Raw genomic sequence first — 16,571 nt, 5'->3', positions numbered from 1 at the left:
GGTGATCCTCCCGCCTTGGCCTCCCTAAGTGCTGGCATTACAGGCCTAAGCCACCACGCCTGGCCTACATGTTGTGTTTCTGCCCTGCATATTACACACACAGACACACATGTGCATATCCACACACTTCTAAGGATGTGGCCCCATCTGGGTTTGTCTCTCCAGTTGTCCTTGCCCCGCCCCTCTCCCCAGAGGCGCTGCCCAGTGCCGGTGTGGCCACACACGTGGCTACATCATTGTGCAGCCAGAGCTTCCTGCCTGCCTGGCCTCAGGGCTCTGCACGCTCACACCCAGATCCTCATCTTCCTCCATGTCTCTGCCCAGTATAGCCCCAAGCCCCTGGAAGCTGGTACCCCTCAGTGTGCTCACACATGGCAAGGCTGAGGTGACCCCAGGCAGGGGCCACACCAGGCACAAACCATGCATGCTGGCATGGGTGCAGGGATCACACGAATGCCTCCTGGAAGGAAAGGGCTACTTGTAGGAATGTTACTGATGAGGCAAAATGCCAAGGACTTCCCTGCACAGATCAAAGATCAGGACACGACCCCTTCTTCACACACCCGCCTTGGACCTGAGAGAGGACTGTGTCCCCCCCACTGCCCCGTCGGATGCTCTGGGCTCTGCCTCAGGGAACTCGGGTTTGGGGAACTGTTTATTTCAGACGTACTGGAGTGGCCAGTGTGGCAGTGGCCACTCAGGGTGGGCTGGGTCCCGAGACCCATCCCTGACACTTCTGCTGAACCCTCAGGCTGCTCCCCACACCAGGGTGCGGCTGAGGGGTACACAGGCCTGGGTTTCTGGTGCGAGGAAGGGGCTAGCACCTCCCCTGTTGTGTTGCCAGCACAGGCACAGTTTGTGGGTTTGGTGGCAGGTAGGTGGTGCGTGGGAGAAAGGACAGTCTTAGAGGCCCCCGCTTTGGCCCAGGAGCATGAAAGGTGAACACACAAGTACACAAATGTGCTATGCCCTGGCATGGGGCTTATGTGTGCACAGGCGAGGGACTCTGTGTGTATGTGTGGACCCCGGGGTCCCAGGTCATGTGAAGTGTACTTGTGTGTACATTTGTGTGTGTATACATTGTGTGTGTGTACATTGTGTGTGTGTGCATTGTGTGTGTGTGCATTGTGTGTGTGTGTACATTGTGTGTGCGTATGCATTGTGTGTGCATGTGCATTGTGTGTGCGTGTGGCCATATAGATGTGACCTCCCAGAACACAGTACTCCTCCGCCTCTACCCCAGCTCAGACAGCCGAGCTCTCCCCTGTCCTGTGTGCGTGTCAGTATGGCCATGTGCGTAACCCCAGGTGGGCTGTCCTGAGCTGGGGGCCTGCCTGTCCCTTCCCAGAACCACCCTCTGCAGGACAGGAAGTCTGCCCCAAGTCTGGCCACAGCCTTCCTGTTCCCATCTCGGGCTGCCTGGGAGATGCCAGAGCAGCCCCCAGCCCCCAGTCCCCTCTTCTGCCTGGCTGGACAGGACCCCCATTCAGCCCAGGTGTTTCTGGAAGTCCCACGGCCTTGGGGCCACAGGAGAAGGGTTGCAGCATGGCTGGGGCACCGCTCCCACCGCCTGGAGTGGCATTGCGCCCACAGCTGCCCCTCTCTGGGCCTCAGGTGGACTGGGGATCTCCAAGGGTCTGCTATACCCTGACCTTCTACGCGTTCCCCGCATCCTATGATGTGTCTGCTTGTCGGCTGCTGTCTGTGCGTCCTGGTGTGTTGTCTGGGGGCTGGTGTCTTTTGCATGTTCTCGGACAAATGTGTGCCGGCTGCCCAGGCGCCTACAACCATCGAGCCCACGTGTGCCCCACGTGTGCCCTGTGGGTGGTCCCGGGCCTGGCCAGGGCTCAGTGCTCCTCCTCCCCCTCCTCCCTGTTCCCGTCCTTCATGAAGCACACTGCGTGTCCATCCCATGTGCCCGTGGGTCGCACGCTCTTGCCACGCCCTGAGCGTGTACATATGACGTGTTCTATGCATTCACCCTGCCCCCCAGCCTGCCCCGCAGAGGACAAGATGGGTGGCCCCCGGCTCCCTTTCCCCTAACCACCCCTGCCCGCTGTGCAGCCGTGTGCGTTGGCGTGTGTTTCTGTGTTGCTGGCGTGTCACGTGATGTAGCTGTGTTTGCTGACATGAATCCCTGCCCCCTTCTCTGTTTCTCCGTTGGTTTCTAGAGCTCTCTCCCTCCCCTCCCCAGAGGGGACAGGACTCCTGGGGCCTGGCTGGGGCCCAGAGCCAGGCCGCCCTCTCCTGTTAGCCCTCAGAGTCCCATTTCTCTCTATTGGTGACCAACTTGCAAATGGATAAAACACAGGAAAATCCTGCCCCCGCCCCCCCTTCCGCCCTGCATGTCCTGTCCCCAGAGCCCCCCACCCCACCCCGGGCCAGGTCGGGCCCTGTGGGACGGGAGAAATAGCAACCAATCCAACAGCGGGCGTGCTGTGTGCTCACTTCCTTCTGTCCCCACGTGGGATGGGCGCCGTGGGGAGACGGACACGGGGTGCGGGAGGTGGGAGGGAGAGCTAGACAGACAGACGGACACAGTTGTGGATGAGGCTTTTAATCTGGGCTCAGCCAGGTACAGCATCTGGGACATCCCCAGGCCTGGGGCTGGCAGCGTGTGGGGAAGGAACTTGGGTAGGGAGGTGGGAAGTGAAAGCGCAGGGAGGCCGCAGCCCTCCGGAGGGGAATTCTAAAACAGACGGTTGAAGGTGAGGCCTTTGAAAAACAATGGGAACATCACCTCCCAAAGAGGGACTGAGGTGGCTGGAGGAACCAGATCCGCCTCTGCACTCTGCGCTAAGGCCTGAAGGTCACGCGTGGATGTCAGGACAGTAGTGTGAGCCTGTGGAGCCTCTGCTCGTTTCCTGCTCAGAAAGCCAGAAGAGAGCCCAGGCAGGTCACCAGGGCACCGGACCCTCACCAAGCGGCCATCAGGACTGGGGTGAGAGGACAGAGGAAGGACACTCTGTCCCCAAACCCTGCCCTTGTATCCTGACAGCCCTAGGACTTGGAGGCGTCAGGATAAAACACAGACTCAAGGCTCCTGGATTGATAATGTGGAGGGCTTGGGCCGGGCACGGTGGCTCACACCTGTAGTTCCAGCGCTTTGGGAGGCCCAGGTGGAAAGATCACTTGAGCCTAGGAGTTCAAGACCAGCCTGGACAATATAGTGAGACCCTGTCTCTACCAAAAAAAAAAAGCCAGGTGTGGTGGTGTGCACCTGTGGTCCCAGCTATTCAGGAGGCTGAGGCAGGAGGATCACTTGAACCCAGGAGGTTGAGGGTGCAGTGAGTTATGATCACGCCACTGCACTCCAGTCTGGGTGGCAGCGCAAGACCCTGTCTCAAAAAAAAAATGTGGAGGGCTCTAGGACAGCCATTCTGGCCCCAGAACCCTACCTCCTGCTCTGGAATGCAGCCGTCCCTTCCCGTCCAGGGTGTGAGGGCTCAGGACCTGGGTGGATGTGCCGTGATGGGCCTCCAGGCCCCAGCCCCGCCATCACTGGGCTGAACTCCCAGCGGCCTGTACCCAGAGAATGGTGCGGGTTCGGCTATCCTCCCACGAGAACAGGGGCTCATAGCCAAAATGGCGCTGAGCCTTGTCGGTGCTGACAGTGAAGGTGGTGCTGGCCACGGCCAGCGTGTAGGGGTTCAGCAGGGGCGCGTAGAGCACCAGCGGCCGCAGCAGCCACTGCAGCAGGGCATTGAGGGCAGCGAGGAACACCAGCACCCAGTAGGGCAGCAGTGGGCGGGCACCCACCAGCTGCAGTCCACAGGGGCCCAGGAATTCCATGTTGAAGTCCTCGTAGCTCTTGTAGGGCGATCCGTCGTAGCAGAAGTACACTTGGCCGCCCATCAGGGCTGCCCGCCGCTCCAGTTCCCGGGCTGCCAGCACATGCATCCAGGCCACATTGCCTGCCGGTGGCAGAAGAGAGGCAGACACACCCCTGAGCGCCCTTGTGACACCACATCAAGGCTGCTTTCCTGGGCCACCCCCTCTTTGGGTCCAGATAGTTGCCACCCACATCCCCACAGCAGCCTGGGAAAGGCTGCCTTTTCCCTCGCCCTGGTAGTCATTTGCTCTCCTAGGCCCGCCTGCATCTGCAAAGAACCTGGCGAGAGGATGGAGAAGCCAGGACTTGTGGGGTGGGCCCTGAGGGGTTTGGGGACTGCAGGATGGAATGGCAGGTGACATTATTCCCTGTGTAGATGCTACTCCCTTTATTAGTTTTAGAGATAGGGTCTTTCTCTGTTGCCCAGGCTGGAGTCCAGTTGGTGTGGTCATAGCTCACTGCAGCCTCCAACTCTTGGGCTCAGGCTGTCCTCCCGCCTCAGCCTCCCAAAGTGCTGGGATTATAGGTGTGAGCCACTGAACCCAGCCCTTTTAGTGCTGTGTAGACACTGTCCCTCTCCTCTCCTCTCCTCTCCTGGGGAATGGCTGCTCTCACAGCTGCAATCTTTGTAGCCTATGATACACTTTTTAATGTCCCAACTTGGCATGGATCCTGTATTCTCTGCAGGCTGTGTAGACACATAATCACAGGCTTTCCCCACATAATCACAGTCTACCTTGGCCCATGTATAGACCACATTTTTCTAGTCAGAGTCCACACTTCTCTCCCAGGGTCATGTGGGTTCCGGCCCCTTCTAGAGCAAGTCCTCCTGTCATATTCTCAGCCTCCCCCTGCCTAGCCCAGTCCTCACCCACGTAGACCCGGCCATGCTCCACAGAGGCCGGGATGGCCCGGAAGAGCCAACCTCCCAGGCGCAGACCCTGGCGGTAGAAGTCCCTCATGATCTGGTGGCCTTCACCGTAGATGCCCGTGGGACGAAGGGCACACGTCACCAGGGGCAGCCCCCCATGGACCTGGTGGCAAAGGCAGGCACGGCTGAGACCTGAGACCTGACAGCTCGCTCTCAGCCCCAGCCTCCTTGGGCTGGCGGGGTAAGGGGGTGTACAGGGCAGGAGCCCCATCTCTGCGCCTCCTATTTCTGGGCTCACCTCCCTTCCATTGGCCTCTAGGACTAGCCGCTCAGCCAGGGCCTTGCTGCAGGGATAGGGGTGCCTGTGCACTGCTTCGTACAGGGTGTCTTCGTTGCCCCTGGCGGGAGGAGAAGGAAGACTCAATGCTGAGGGAAATGGGCTCCTAGAGGACAGGAGGGGCTGCCACTCACCTGTAGAAGGGGTGACCTTTGGTGTTAGGCCCCACGACTTCCATGCTGCTGGTGTAGACCAGGAACTGTGTTCCAGTCTGCACACAAGCTTCGATCACGTTCCGGGTGCCTGGCAGAGGAGGGGGTGTACCCAGGCTGCAGCTTCCTCCCTCTCTGCATCTTCCTCCTCCCCATCCCAGGTCCAGGAAAAACCACAACAGGTCAGGGGAGGTGGGGGCAGGGCTGTCAACAGGACAGCTTGTCCCAGGGGAGTCACAGCAGGTCAAGGCCAAAGACAGAGTAGGGAACAAACAAGCAAGATGGCCAGGAGTATCCAGGGCTCCTCACCCTGCACGTTGACCTCATGGATGGTCTCAGGACTGGCCCTGCCAAACACGTCTACCAGCCCAGCCGTGTGGATGACCACATGGGCTCCGGCCACAGCTGCTGCCACCTCATGGGCCTCGGTCACGTCCCCCTGGATGGCAGTCACCCTCACAGGCCCTGGCCGGGGTTGGAGGACACAGGCCATGTCAGAGCTGGGGCCAGAGGCCAGAAACTGGGTTCATCTTCCACCCTGGAGTCACGTTCCCAATGTGACTCACTCGTCCCATCCATGTGGACAGAAACCAGCATCATCTGTTCCACTGCAGGGGTGGGGATCCCAGCTTTGGAAGGGATGGGGAAGCATCCACACCCTCTCCGCCACAAGCTCCCCCAACACGAACCTGTCTTCAGCTCCTCCAGCCAGGGACCCAGGTGTCGGTCAAAGACCCGCAGCTCCCCGAGTCGGGGCTCCCGCTGCAGCAGCATTCGCACCACGTGCTCTCCCAGAAAGCCGCAGCCCCCTGTGACCAGGTACACCAGCTTCTGGGCCTGTGCAGAGTCGGCCATGCCCGGCTGGGGAAGAGACCTTGGCTCACCCAGGGACTGGCTGCCACCTGCCGCAACCACCTGTTACTGCTGGAGGTGCCCTGGAGCACTGACGAGGCTGGCGTTTGGGGGGAGGGCAGAGCTGATCCTGGGAGCTGCAGCAACCAGGCCACCAGCCATCTGCCCCTGCTGATGGCTGAGTTATGGAGAGAGGGACGGGCTTGGGGTACAGGAAGGGGTCAGGGTTTGGGGAGAGAGGTCTAAGGGCAGTAAAAGGGTGGGGAGGCCAGGAGTCGAGAGAGGTGGAGGGAAGGTTATAGGAAGGCGGGAAGGGCCGGATGGAGGGAAAGGCCACCTGGGTGGGCACTGGCAGCGCCTCTGCCTACCTGCAGCCGCTGTCCCAGGGTGCCCAGACTGGCCTGGAGGGGCCCTCTTCTTTCGTCCAGGGCTGGCCAACCCACACACCGTCCCCTTCCGCTGGCTCCTCCTTCTCCCTCCTGCCCCATTCCAGGAACAGAGACCCGCCCAGCCACAACCCCCAGCACTCTTGCCCTAAGGCGCCCCCTGGCGGCCGCTCGGTGCTCCACTGGCACCCGGGTCCAGCAGAGAACTTGGGGGGATGAAGCTGGAACTTGCTGAGTGGGCTAAGGGGTCCGGGGCTGTTGGTGGAGCCAGCGGGTGACCTCATCCCACAGTGTGACCTCAGGCCTTCCCTCCTGCTGGGCTTCCCAGGAGGCCAGAGGCCCAGCTGCAGCTGTGGTTCTGGGAAGGGGAGGCCTGACCTTGGCACCGCCCTGGCGGGCACTGGTGGGAGATTCCTGGTGTGGGTGCGGCTGCGGCTGCCGCAGCCTGTCTAGGGGTCCAAACCAGTCTCGGGGCCTCTGCAGGTCTGGGTTGTTGCCTGAAGGCCCCTTTACCAGCCCCACACTTCAGGTACTCACTTTTCCCTCTCTTCATCTTGCCCAATCCTCCGTGCCCTCCACCCCAACCCCTCGCTCCTGCCCAAATACACCGACCAAGCACTTTTGTACAATAAAGTTTAATCACAATTATAAAAATGTGGCGTCAGGTTTGCGCTATTAACATATGTACAGTCCAGCCCGGCAGAAGGGGCCCACCCCGCCATCCTGGCCTGGCTGAGCCGGGGCGTGACACCAGGGTGGGAGGGCGACCCTCAGGGTCTGGCAGGAACAGATGAGGCAGGGTTCCAGGCACGGAGTCCCCAGGACTGGGGGTGCAGAGCCCCCCCAGGGGGAGAACATGGCCACTGCCCCAGAGACCCCTAAACTGGGGAGGGGTACACGCAGGGCATAAGGGGAAGTCCCCATTAACACAAAGCGAGAGGACTGTGCAGCCCCCAGGACAGAATCTGTACAGGCCGGCACCCCAGGTTTCCACAGGAAACAGCTGCTGGCTGCTACAAAACATTTACAGCTTCTTCTCCGCAAAGAAAAACAATCAGGGGGTGGTGGGCAGGGGCAACAGGAGAGGCAGAAGCTGCCTCCAGGGACTGAGGCTCCCTCACTGGGCTTGGGGCCCCCCAACCCCACGCTTGGAGATGGGGGCATGTGGGCCCTGCTGAGCCCACTAAGGCTGGGGGGTGTTGGGAGCTCAGGGCACCAGGGGGAATAAATAGGGGTGTGGGCACCCGTCCTGCCCCACCTCAGTTTAGGGAGCCCCGGCAGCTCTCCGTGCCGCACAGACACGGGATCTTGTTGTCTTCCAGTGGGAACTTGTAGTCATAGGTGATCTCCTCGTCCACGCCGATAGGCTGCTTGGAGTAGATCACAATCTTCTTCTGGGACTCGATGGTGATGACCTTGGCATAGCAATTGGGCTGCGGAGGGAAGGGCATGTGAGCCGTGGCCACCCCCACCAACCCCCGAACTCCTGCCCCGGCCAGCCCCTGACGCACCGTGCAGCAGTGGTTGATGAACCTGGCCAGGTTGCCACACTTGGTGGCATCAATGATGGTGTCATGGTCCACCCGGAACAGGTAACTGCTGCCAATGCCCTCTTGCACATAGCGCTTCTCCCGCATGTCGGCCACCATCTGCCAGGGTGAGATGCGATGGTTAGGGAAGAGCCCCCAACTTCCTGTCCCTGAGCACACCTGCCAGCCAGCACCCCAGGTCCATGCCCACCAGGCCTGGAGCTGCAGCTCTGCCTCCGGCTCCCGCTAACCCGGCACTGACTCTCCTGACTGCTTCCAGGAGCCCTCCCTCTTTGGGGCAGCATACTAAGCCTCTGGTGGCCATTCTAAGTCACCCGCAGGGGACTCCAGGGAAATCTGCATCAGGAAGCAGAGCCACTGGCTCCTTCCAGAATCTGCCTGATCACAGTGGGGTCCCCGGACTGCTGGGGCAAGTCTGGGGCTGGGGCAGCTCCTGAAATGACAGTGGCCATGTCACCAATGGCACCCTGCTCATCTCTCCTCCCTGGACCTCTCTCCAAAACAGGCACCTGCTGGCTGCCACCAGCCAATGCAAATAGCAGGCCGCCCATGTTAGGCCCCGCACCCCTGTGAGGAGCAACCCTTACTTCCCAGAAGACAGTGAGGAGCCTCTGCGTGCCCTCCTCGGGTGACCTCACTCCCTTCCAGAGCCTCAGCCGCCAGCTATGTGGTGGGGACTCCTCCCAAACTTCCATTTCCAGCCAAAAGCCACCTCGGTGGAGCTGCTGGGCGTCGTCCCCTAGATGTCCCTGGGGCATTGCAACCCCACATGTCCAGACTGGAGCTCATCTTGACCACATATCTGTTCTTCCTCCTCACTCCCAGCTCACTGGCCATCCCACCATACTCCCAGTGGCTAACAGCAGCACCGAGGGCCTCCTATCCCCCTCACCCTCTCACTGCTGAGCTCAGCCAACCACCTTGCACCTTCTCTGTCACCTCTGCTGCCACTGCTTGGGTCGGGCCACCCTTGCCTTTGCCTGGACACTGGTGTCAGCCTAGACAGGGAGCTCACTAGCCACGGGGCCCTCTCCTGCGGAAGGCTCCGGGACTTTCCTCCTCTCTTGCCACAGGCCCAAGTGGATTCACAGGCTCCCAAGCCCGTGCAGTCTGGGCTCCCTGTCCCCTCCAGCCTCCAGCTGCATGTCGCTGCCACTGGCCCGGTTTCTTTTTTTTTCTTGAGACGGAGTTTTGCTTTGTCACCCCGGCTGGAGTACAATGGCAAGATCTTGGCTCCCTGCAACCTGTCTCCCATATCCAAGCAATTCTCCTGCCTCAGGCTTCCTAGTAGCTGGGATTACAGGCGCCCACCACCACGCCCAGCTAATTTTTGTATTTTTAGTAGAGATGGGGTTTTACCATGTTGGCCAGGCTGGTCTCACACTCCTGACCTCAGGCGATCCACCTGCCTCGGCCTCCCAAAGTGTTGGGATTACAGGCGTGAGCCATCGACCCCGGCCATGGCCCTGGTTTCTAATAAGCCAAGCTGACCTCCATACTCTCACAAGACAACCCTGCCTCCAGGCCTGTGCACGTGGTGTCCCGCAACCAAGCACACACACAATGCCACTCGCCTGGACCTGCGAGCTCCTTTCAGCTTTGCTCATGCACCATGGTCTCTAGGAGGTCTTAGGCCCCCCAGGTGTGTGTTCCCATGGCACAACTCCCCAGATCCTGTGAATACCAAATGCCATCCTTTTGGCTTTTGTTTTTTCTAGAGACAAGGTCTCGCCCTGTTGCCCAGGCTAGAGTGCAGTGGTGCAGTCCTGGCTCACGGCAGCCTCCACCTTGTGGTCTCAAGTGATCCTCACACCTCAGCTTCCTGGGTAGCTGGGACCACAAACATGCACCGCCACGCCTGGCTAGCTTTTGTATTTTTTGCAGAAACGGGGTCTGGCAATATTGCTCAGGCTGGGACACCATCCTTTTGTGTGGATACTTGTTCAGTGCCTGAGCCTCCTGCTTCCCAGGCTCTTTGAAAGGGAGCAGCGCTTGGACGGACACGATGGCTCACACCTGTAATCCCAGCACTTTGAAAGGCCGAGGCAGGCAGATCACTAGGTCAGAAAATCAAGACCATCCTGGCCAACATGGTGAAATCCCGTTTCTACTAAAAATACAAAAATTAGCTGCACATGGTACACGCCTGTAGTCCCAGCTACTCAGCAGGCTGAGGCAGGAGAATTGCTTGAACCCAGGAGGCAGAGGTTGCAGTGAGCCAAGATCGCGCCACTGCACTCCAGCCTGGCAACAGAGAGACTATGTCTCAAAAAAAAAAAAAAAAAAGGGAGCAGTGCCATCAGCCGTGCCTCCTGCTGGACCACTGACACCTGCTGGTGACCACACTGGAGGGAGGCTGGTCTCACTGGCTAGGTACCGGGGCTAGGGGGTGTGCGAGGCTTTAACCAGGACAAACGGCATGTGTGTGAGCCCCCAAGCTGTCTTGTTGCATCAGAAGCTGGGGCGGGGCTGGGAGTGCAATCTCACCTGACGGATGTTCTGACCCACATATTCAATGACCATCTCGTCAGCAGCAATGGGTTCCATGGCAAACAGACCCCACTCGTGGATCCGGCTCCGGCCAAATCGGAGCTTCTTCTTCCGGAACTGGGGGTCAGAAGGGAGACTCAACTGCCAGACGCCTGCCACACCCCAGACCCTCGCTCTTCCCACAGACTTCCTGGGCAGAGAGCATTCTGGCCGCTTACCCCCCATCTCCACCTGAGGGAGCCACAGGAGCCTGCTGGGTGGTCCCCTGGCCTCTGCCCCTTCCTGCCCCACTCTACCCCACCCAGGCCCTCCCGCAGCCGGGTCTCACCTTGAGCTGGTTGAGTTTCAGCAGGTCACTGTCCATGATGGCGGAGGTACCGATGGCGCTCAGCAGCCGCCTTTGCTCGGACCGGCGCTCGGATAGCACGCGGTTTGTCCCCTGTGAGATGCAGGGCAGGGAGGTGAGCAGGGCAGAGAAGTGAGTGGCGGGAGGAGCACACGGCGGCGGGGTCGGGGTCGGGCCCACCTGAGTGTCCACGCCCTCCAGCTGCCGGGCTGAGACTGGGCACACATCCAGGTACTTGTCCTTCTCCTTCTTGCTGATGGGGTAGTAGCCTTCGCTACGGGCCGAGCCTGTCTGGTGCTCCCGGGGCCCATCCTGGGGCCGCCGCTTGCGTTTCGGGGTGGTCAGGTTGGTGAGTGCGGGGAGTTAAGGAAGAGAACGGCTCCTCTCTGGCCACCCGCGTCCCAGCCAAAGGAGAGGGCGGGGCCCACGCCGCTGAACATACTCAGGTGAGGGAGAGGGGAGGAAGCCCCAGCCCCATGGTTCCTGCCAGAAATGCTTTGGAAGGCAGAAGAGGCACCAGGCGGAGAAAAAGATGGCTTGGAGCCAGAGGGGAGGCAGAGTCGGGGACAGATGCAGGTGCCAGGAGGGGTCGGAGGAGGACCCAAGCCCACGCGTCCCGGGGAAGGCCGCCGGCCCCAGCGCCCACGCTCAGGATATTTGTGTGATGAACCCAGTGGGTGTCGTTGAGCCAGTCGGCCCCGCTCGTCTGCTGCAGCAGCCGCTCATACGTGAGCCGCAGGTAACTCATGTCCTCTGAGTCCAGGCCTGAGTTCCAAATGTCGTACAGGATGGTCATCTGTTCAAACTCACTGCGCGGCTCATAGGCGCGGGGCGGCCGTGGCGGGGGTGGGGGCGGCGGGCGGCGGCGCCGCGCGTGGGAGCGGAGGCTGCGCCTCCGGAGGGCGCCCTCCCCATCACTGCTGCTGCTGCTGTCAGAGGACTCCTCCTCCTCCTCCCCCTCTTCCTCCTCCTCCTCCTCTTCGCCCTCCTCCCGCTGCTGCTGCAGTTGCTGCGGCTTGGGCTCCTCCGCCTCAGCCACCACCACCTCGGGGGCCTCCAGGACCTCATCGGCTGGGGAACTGAAGAGGGCGGCGGGTGCAGGCACTGGCTCTGGGGGCCGCGGGGCCAGCGCCGGTGCTGTGGGCTTGACGGCCAGGGCGTAGTTGTGCTCCAGGAGGATGTGGCTGAGCAGGGGCCCGGGACGCTCAGCCTCGTCCGATGTTTCTGGGGCCTCCGAGTCGTCAACAGCAGGCAGGGAAGGCAGCCCCCGTCGGGCAGGGGTCAGGGCCAGGTCAGCCAGGACCGCCAGGTCCACCTCTGTCCCTGGCTCAGCCTCCTCTTCCTCTGTGGCTGCGACCTCGGCCTCCAGCCCGGCTCCGGCTTCCTCGGGACACCTCCTCCGGCCAACTCTTGACCAAAGATGCATGGTCCAGGGGCAGGTTGCGGATGGTCCGCTCCACGCCCCGGGGGGCCTTGCGGGAGGCTGGGCTGGGAGACTTGGCCTGCGGCGGTGTGGCTGGAGGGGGCTCTGGAGCTGGCACCACCTCAATGGCAGAGAAGGAGACAGTTTTCCGGCGTTTCTTGGGTGGGGGCAGGAGGGGGATGGGAGAAGAGGGACGCTCGTCGGGGCATGGGGTGGGGGCCGGGGGCCCAGCAGGTGGTTCTGGGGGAGGTGGGGGCACACTGGGGGGCAGCTCCTCCGTGGGGCCTGGGAAGGAAGCACACAGGAAGGAAAGGAGGTCAGGGCGACCCAGGCTCAGCTGCCCTGGCCGTCCATGACCATAGGCCGTGTGCTCTCCCCCTCTTCCACCCAGGAACCTCGGGGGGGCACAGACGCCCTGGCGTCAGCCCCACATCCCAACAAGATGAACTCCCTTGATGAGAGGGGGTTTCCCACCCATTCGTTCCCACTGTGACACGTGTGGGGTACACACACACCTTCCATGTCCTCCCGGAGCCACAGTCCAACGGGGGACACCACCAAAACATAAGCTGTAGCCACGCTGAGAAGGGCGGCACCACTCGCCCTGGACTCTGCTTTCCTACCCAGACTGGCAGGACAGCCCTGTGCCCAGGCCCCAGCCATGTCCCATGCCAAGGACCCAGTCAGCCACATTTCAGCTAAAACATCCATTACCTCCACCATAAACAATATTCTCAGTTTAGAGAGGCGAACACAATACAACCTAAAAAGCAGCATCTCTGTATTAAAATATTTTATGAAACTTGCCTTCCTCCCCATCCCCTACAGAACTGGAACATGCCCTGGGGGGAGGGGCAGGAGACAGCCCTGCTAGAGAAGTGGGGCTGGAGCGGAAATCCCAGGATGCGGGTGGCTGGGGAGGGAACACATTGGCTCCAAGCTGGGGGTGCTGCCTCCCCACAGCACCCCCGGGACGGGGAGTGCATCCTCCCTTGGCCGCCATCCCTGGGAAAGCCTGCATGAGGCTCTCTGAGCCAGCCCAATGGATCTTGTGCCTAACACCAATCACACCTCTTACGTAGAGTAATTCATGTAATCCTCACAACAGCTCAAAGAGGTTCCTATCTTTTTTTTCCCGAGATGGAGTCTCGCCCTGTTGCCAGGTGGGAGTGCAGTGGCTCGATTTCGGCTCACTGCAACCTCCGCCTCCCAGGTTCAAGCGATTCTCCCGCCTCAGCCTCCCAAGTAGCTGGACTACAGGCATGTGCCACCACACTCGGCTAATTTTTGTATTTTTAGTAGAGTTTTATCATGTTGGCCAGGATGCTCTCGATCTCTTGACCTCCTGCTCTGCCCGCCTTGGCCTCCCAAAGTGCTGGGATTACAGGCGTGAGCCACCACGCCCAGCAGAGGGTCCTATCTTACAGACAGGGAAACTGAGGCACAGAGATGCGGTCACAGTTACCAGATGACAGAGAACAAGCTCTGCTCCCAGGCCATGTGGGTTGAGCTCATGCTCTGAACTGCAGCCCAAGGACTCACTGGCTTCACAACTGGCTTCCCCACTCAGCGCCAACAGGGCCCAGCACCAGGCCCAGCCCTAGAAGGCAGCGATTCACCTGAGTCCACCACACTCCCAACCCTGGCGCCCTGAGCCAGGCCCTTGGCTGCACCTTAGGCTCTGGACACCTGCTGGGGTCTCAGCCTGTGACAGCAACCCACTCTAGGAAGCTAGCAAGGACCCAGATTCGCCCACGTCTCCTCTCACCTTCCTCCCCACCACGCTGGAGCAACGGACCACCTCGAGCTTCAGCCTGCATGTCCTTGGGAAGCCTCGCTTGAAGGAGAACACACTCCTTCACCAGCACAGCTGCTGCACACACACATCCCTCTGCGACTGTCCCGAAGGAAACTTGCCCATCCCTTTCATTTAGGAGACAACTTTTGGGGGCACCTGCCCAGTCAATACGACTCCCACCACCTTCCTCTGAGAACTACTCTACTGCCACGCTCAGGTCCATGGGGCGAGTCCCAGAAGCCAGTTCCTACTGCATAATCTGCCCCTACCCAGGGCCATCACTAAGACGGTGGTGACTGAAACTGGTTCCGGTTATTAGAAACTCAGTGAACTGGCTGGGTGAGGGGGCTCACGTCTGTAATCCCAGCACTTTGGAAGGCCAAGGTGGGTGGATCACGAGGTCAAGAGATCGAGACCATCCTGACCAACATGGTGAAATCCTGTCTCCACTAAAAATACAAAAATTAGCTGCGCATGGTGGCATGTGCCTTAGTCCCAGCTACTCAGGAGGCTGAGGCAGGAGAATCACTTGAACCTGGGAGGCTGAGAATTCAGTAAGTCGAGATGGTGCCACTGCACTCCAGCCTGGCGACAGAGCAAGACTCTGTCTCCAAAAAAAAAAAAAGAAATTCAGTGAGTCTTCACTAAGGACCCCTTGCTCGGAGCCATGGACTTCACAATCACACCTGTTTACCTGGATTCTTGCATCTCCAGTGATCCCCTTCAATCAACCTCAGCTCCCCTCAAGCAGCCACACATCTGGCCTTGTCAACCCCCAGAATGGCTCCCCCTTGAAGATTCCCCATCCTCTCCAACATTCCCCAGTATCCATTCAGTCTGCCCCACTGCACCTTCAACTTCCCATTCCTCAGTTTCCCTCTAGCACATCACCCTCTTCCTAAGTTAACTTCCTCCTCCACCCTGCCCAGACCGCAGGGCCGGTACTTTGCCCTCTCCTGTCCCAGCACCTTCCACAGCCCCAGGTCCTCATCCTTCCATCACCTCTACCCTGTGGAGCCAGCCAGCAGCCTCCTCTCCCCTCATCCCCAGGCCCCAGCTCTGGCAGAGCCTTCCAGCATGGGGAGGCCCAGGCAAGAGGCTCACTCTGTCTCCAGGCTACAGTGTAGTGGCACAATCACTGTTTACTGCAGCCTCCTCAACCTCCTAGGCTCAAGCAATCCTCCTGACTCAGGCTTCCCAGGAGCTGGGACCACAGGCTCATGCCACTAGGCCCGGCTTCTTTTTTGTTGTTGTTGTTTAGCCAGACTGGTCTCGAACTTCTGGGCTCAAGAGATTCTCCTGCCTCGGCCTCCCAAAGTGCTGGGATTACATGTGTGAGCCACCGCGCCCAGACTGGAGCAACTTTCATCCTCATTTCTCCACTTTCCAAGGTTCTTACGCCACCCTTCCGCTCACACTCCTACAGCACAGGGTTAAAAGAGGCCTCAGGCACAATACCCCCATCTTCCTGCCTCCCCACTGAAGGGTATACCTGCATCAGATCTGGAGGCTACTCCTCCGTCTCCCCAAGAAGGCCATGCCAGCAAGCATTCCTCTCTCCTGGCGCATCTACCTGGCCCTGCTTCCCTTCAGTGGAACACGCCCAAGCCTCACCTACTTGGAAAAGCTAACCCCTCCCTCAACCCTGCCCTCTCTTCTTGCTCTCTCTCCCCAACTCTGGCTGGGTAACGTTGAGCTTATTCCTGCACTTCACTAAGCCTTGAAGCCCTCATCTACAAAATGGGAATCATAGGGAGGTTGTGGGGCAAGCGCAGTGGCTCACACCTATAATCCCAGTACTTTGGGAGGCCAAGGTGGGCTGATAACTTGAGGTCAGGAGTTTGAGACCAGCCTGGGCTACATGGTGAGACCTGTCTCAACTAAAAATACAAAAATTAGCCAGGCGTGGCAGCGTGCACCTGTAATCCCACTGCTTGGGAAGCTGAGGCAGGAGAATTGCATGAAACCGGGAAGCAGAGGTTGCAGTGAGCTGAGGTTGCATCACTGCACTCCTGCCTGGGTAACACAATGAGGCTCCGTCTCAGGAAAAAAAAAAAAAAAAAAAAAGGAGGTTGTGGGGATTCAATGAATTGTCAACATGCTATGCCCAGAGCCTGGCACACATAGGTACCTGACACATGGGAGCTGATGTCACAACCCCCAACTGTTTTTTTTTTTGAGACAAAGTCTCACTGTCACCCAGGCTGGAGTGCAGTGGTACGATCTCAGCTCACTGCAGCCTCCACCTCCCAGGTTCAGGTGATTCTCCTGCCTCAGGCTCCTGAGCAGCTAGGATTACAGGTGCCTGCCACCACACACCGCTAATTTTTTTTTTTTTTTTTTGAGACAGTCTCACTCTGTCACCAGGCTGGAGTACAGTGGCACAATCGCGGCTCACTGCAACCTCCACTTCCCAGGTTCAAGCGATTCTCCTGCCTCAGTCTCCCGAGTAGCTGGGATTACAGGTGTGCGCCACTACGCCCAGCTAGTTTTTGTATTTTTAGTAGAGATGGGGTTTCACCATGTTGGTGTTG

General features: G+C 59.6%; 2 protein-coding genes across 6 annotated transcripts in view; both read right to left on the bottom strand.

Moving 5' to 3' along the window:
• Positions 1-2,536: 2,536 nt before the first annotated feature.
• Positions 2,537-6,510, bottom strand: HSD3B7 (hydroxy-delta-5-steroid dehydrogenase, 3 beta- and steroid delta-isomerase 7). 5 transcript variants are annotated; one of them, XM_010362240.2, is made up of 7 exons: positions 6,413-6,510; positions 5,882-6,144; positions 5,502-5,657; positions 5,175-5,283; positions 5,002-5,101; positions 4,704-4,866; positions 2,537-3,914 (listed from the first exon to the last, which is right to left on the bottom strand). In XM_010362240.2, the coding sequence occupies exons 2-7, from the start codon at positions 6,045-6,047 to the stop codon at positions 3,499-3,501; spliced, it is 1,110 nt and encodes a 369-aa protein (XP_010360542.1). In that variant the 5' UTR covers positions 6,048-6,144; positions 6,413-6,510; the 3' UTR covers positions 2,537-3,498. The 5 variants fall into 5 exon arrangements, with proteins under 5 accessions (XP_010360542.1, XP_010360541.1, XP_010360540.1 ...); XM_010362239.2 differs by having other exon boundaries at positions 5,882-6,053; XM_010362238.2 differs by having other exon boundaries at positions 5,882-6,222; positions 6,413-6,499.
• A 539-nt stretch (positions 6,511-7,049) lies between these two features.
• Positions 7,050-16,571, bottom strand: part of SETD1A (SET domain containing 1A, histone lysine methyltransferase) — a 28,574-nt gene continuing 19,052 nt past the window's right edge. Inside the window, 7 exon segments of the mRNA XM_030925025.1 lie at positions 7,050-7,863; positions 7,942-8,079; positions 10,468-10,587; positions 10,799-10,909; positions 10,997-11,169; positions 11,474-12,167; positions 12,169-12,524. Of these exon segments, the coding sequence (XP_030780885.1) occupies positions 7,690-7,863; positions 7,942-8,079; positions 10,468-10,587; positions 10,799-10,909; positions 10,997-11,169; positions 11,474-12,167; positions 12,169-12,524 (1,766 nt within the window). The 3' untranslated portion in view covers positions 7,050-7,689.

The sequence above is a fragment of the Rhinopithecus roxellana genome, chromosome 20, assembly GCF_007565055.1.
Source record: "Rhinopithecus roxellana isolate Shanxi Qingling chromosome 20, ASM756505v1, whole genome shotgun sequence".
NCBI classification, from domain to species: Eukaryota; Metazoa; Chordata; class Mammalia; order Primates; family Cercopithecidae; genus Rhinopithecus; species Rhinopithecus roxellana.
This window is presented reverse-complemented; position numbering and strand designations above follow the sequence as displayed.

Bases quoted from the DNA above. Each gene is read 5' to 3' on its own strand.
- HSD3B7 (XM_010362240.2), bottom strand. From the start codon at position 6,047: ATGGCCGACTCTGCACAGGCCCAGAAGCTGGTGTACCTGGTCACAGGG. The intron at 5,102-5,174 runs GTGAGTGGCAGC...TCCTCCCGCCAG, and splicing joins AAAGGTCACCCCTTCTACAG to GGGCAACGAAGACACCCTGT. The intron at 4,867-5,001 runs GTGAGCCCAGAA...CTTTGCCACCAG, and splicing joins TAGAGGCCAATGGAAGGGAG to GTCCATGGGGGGCTGCCCCT.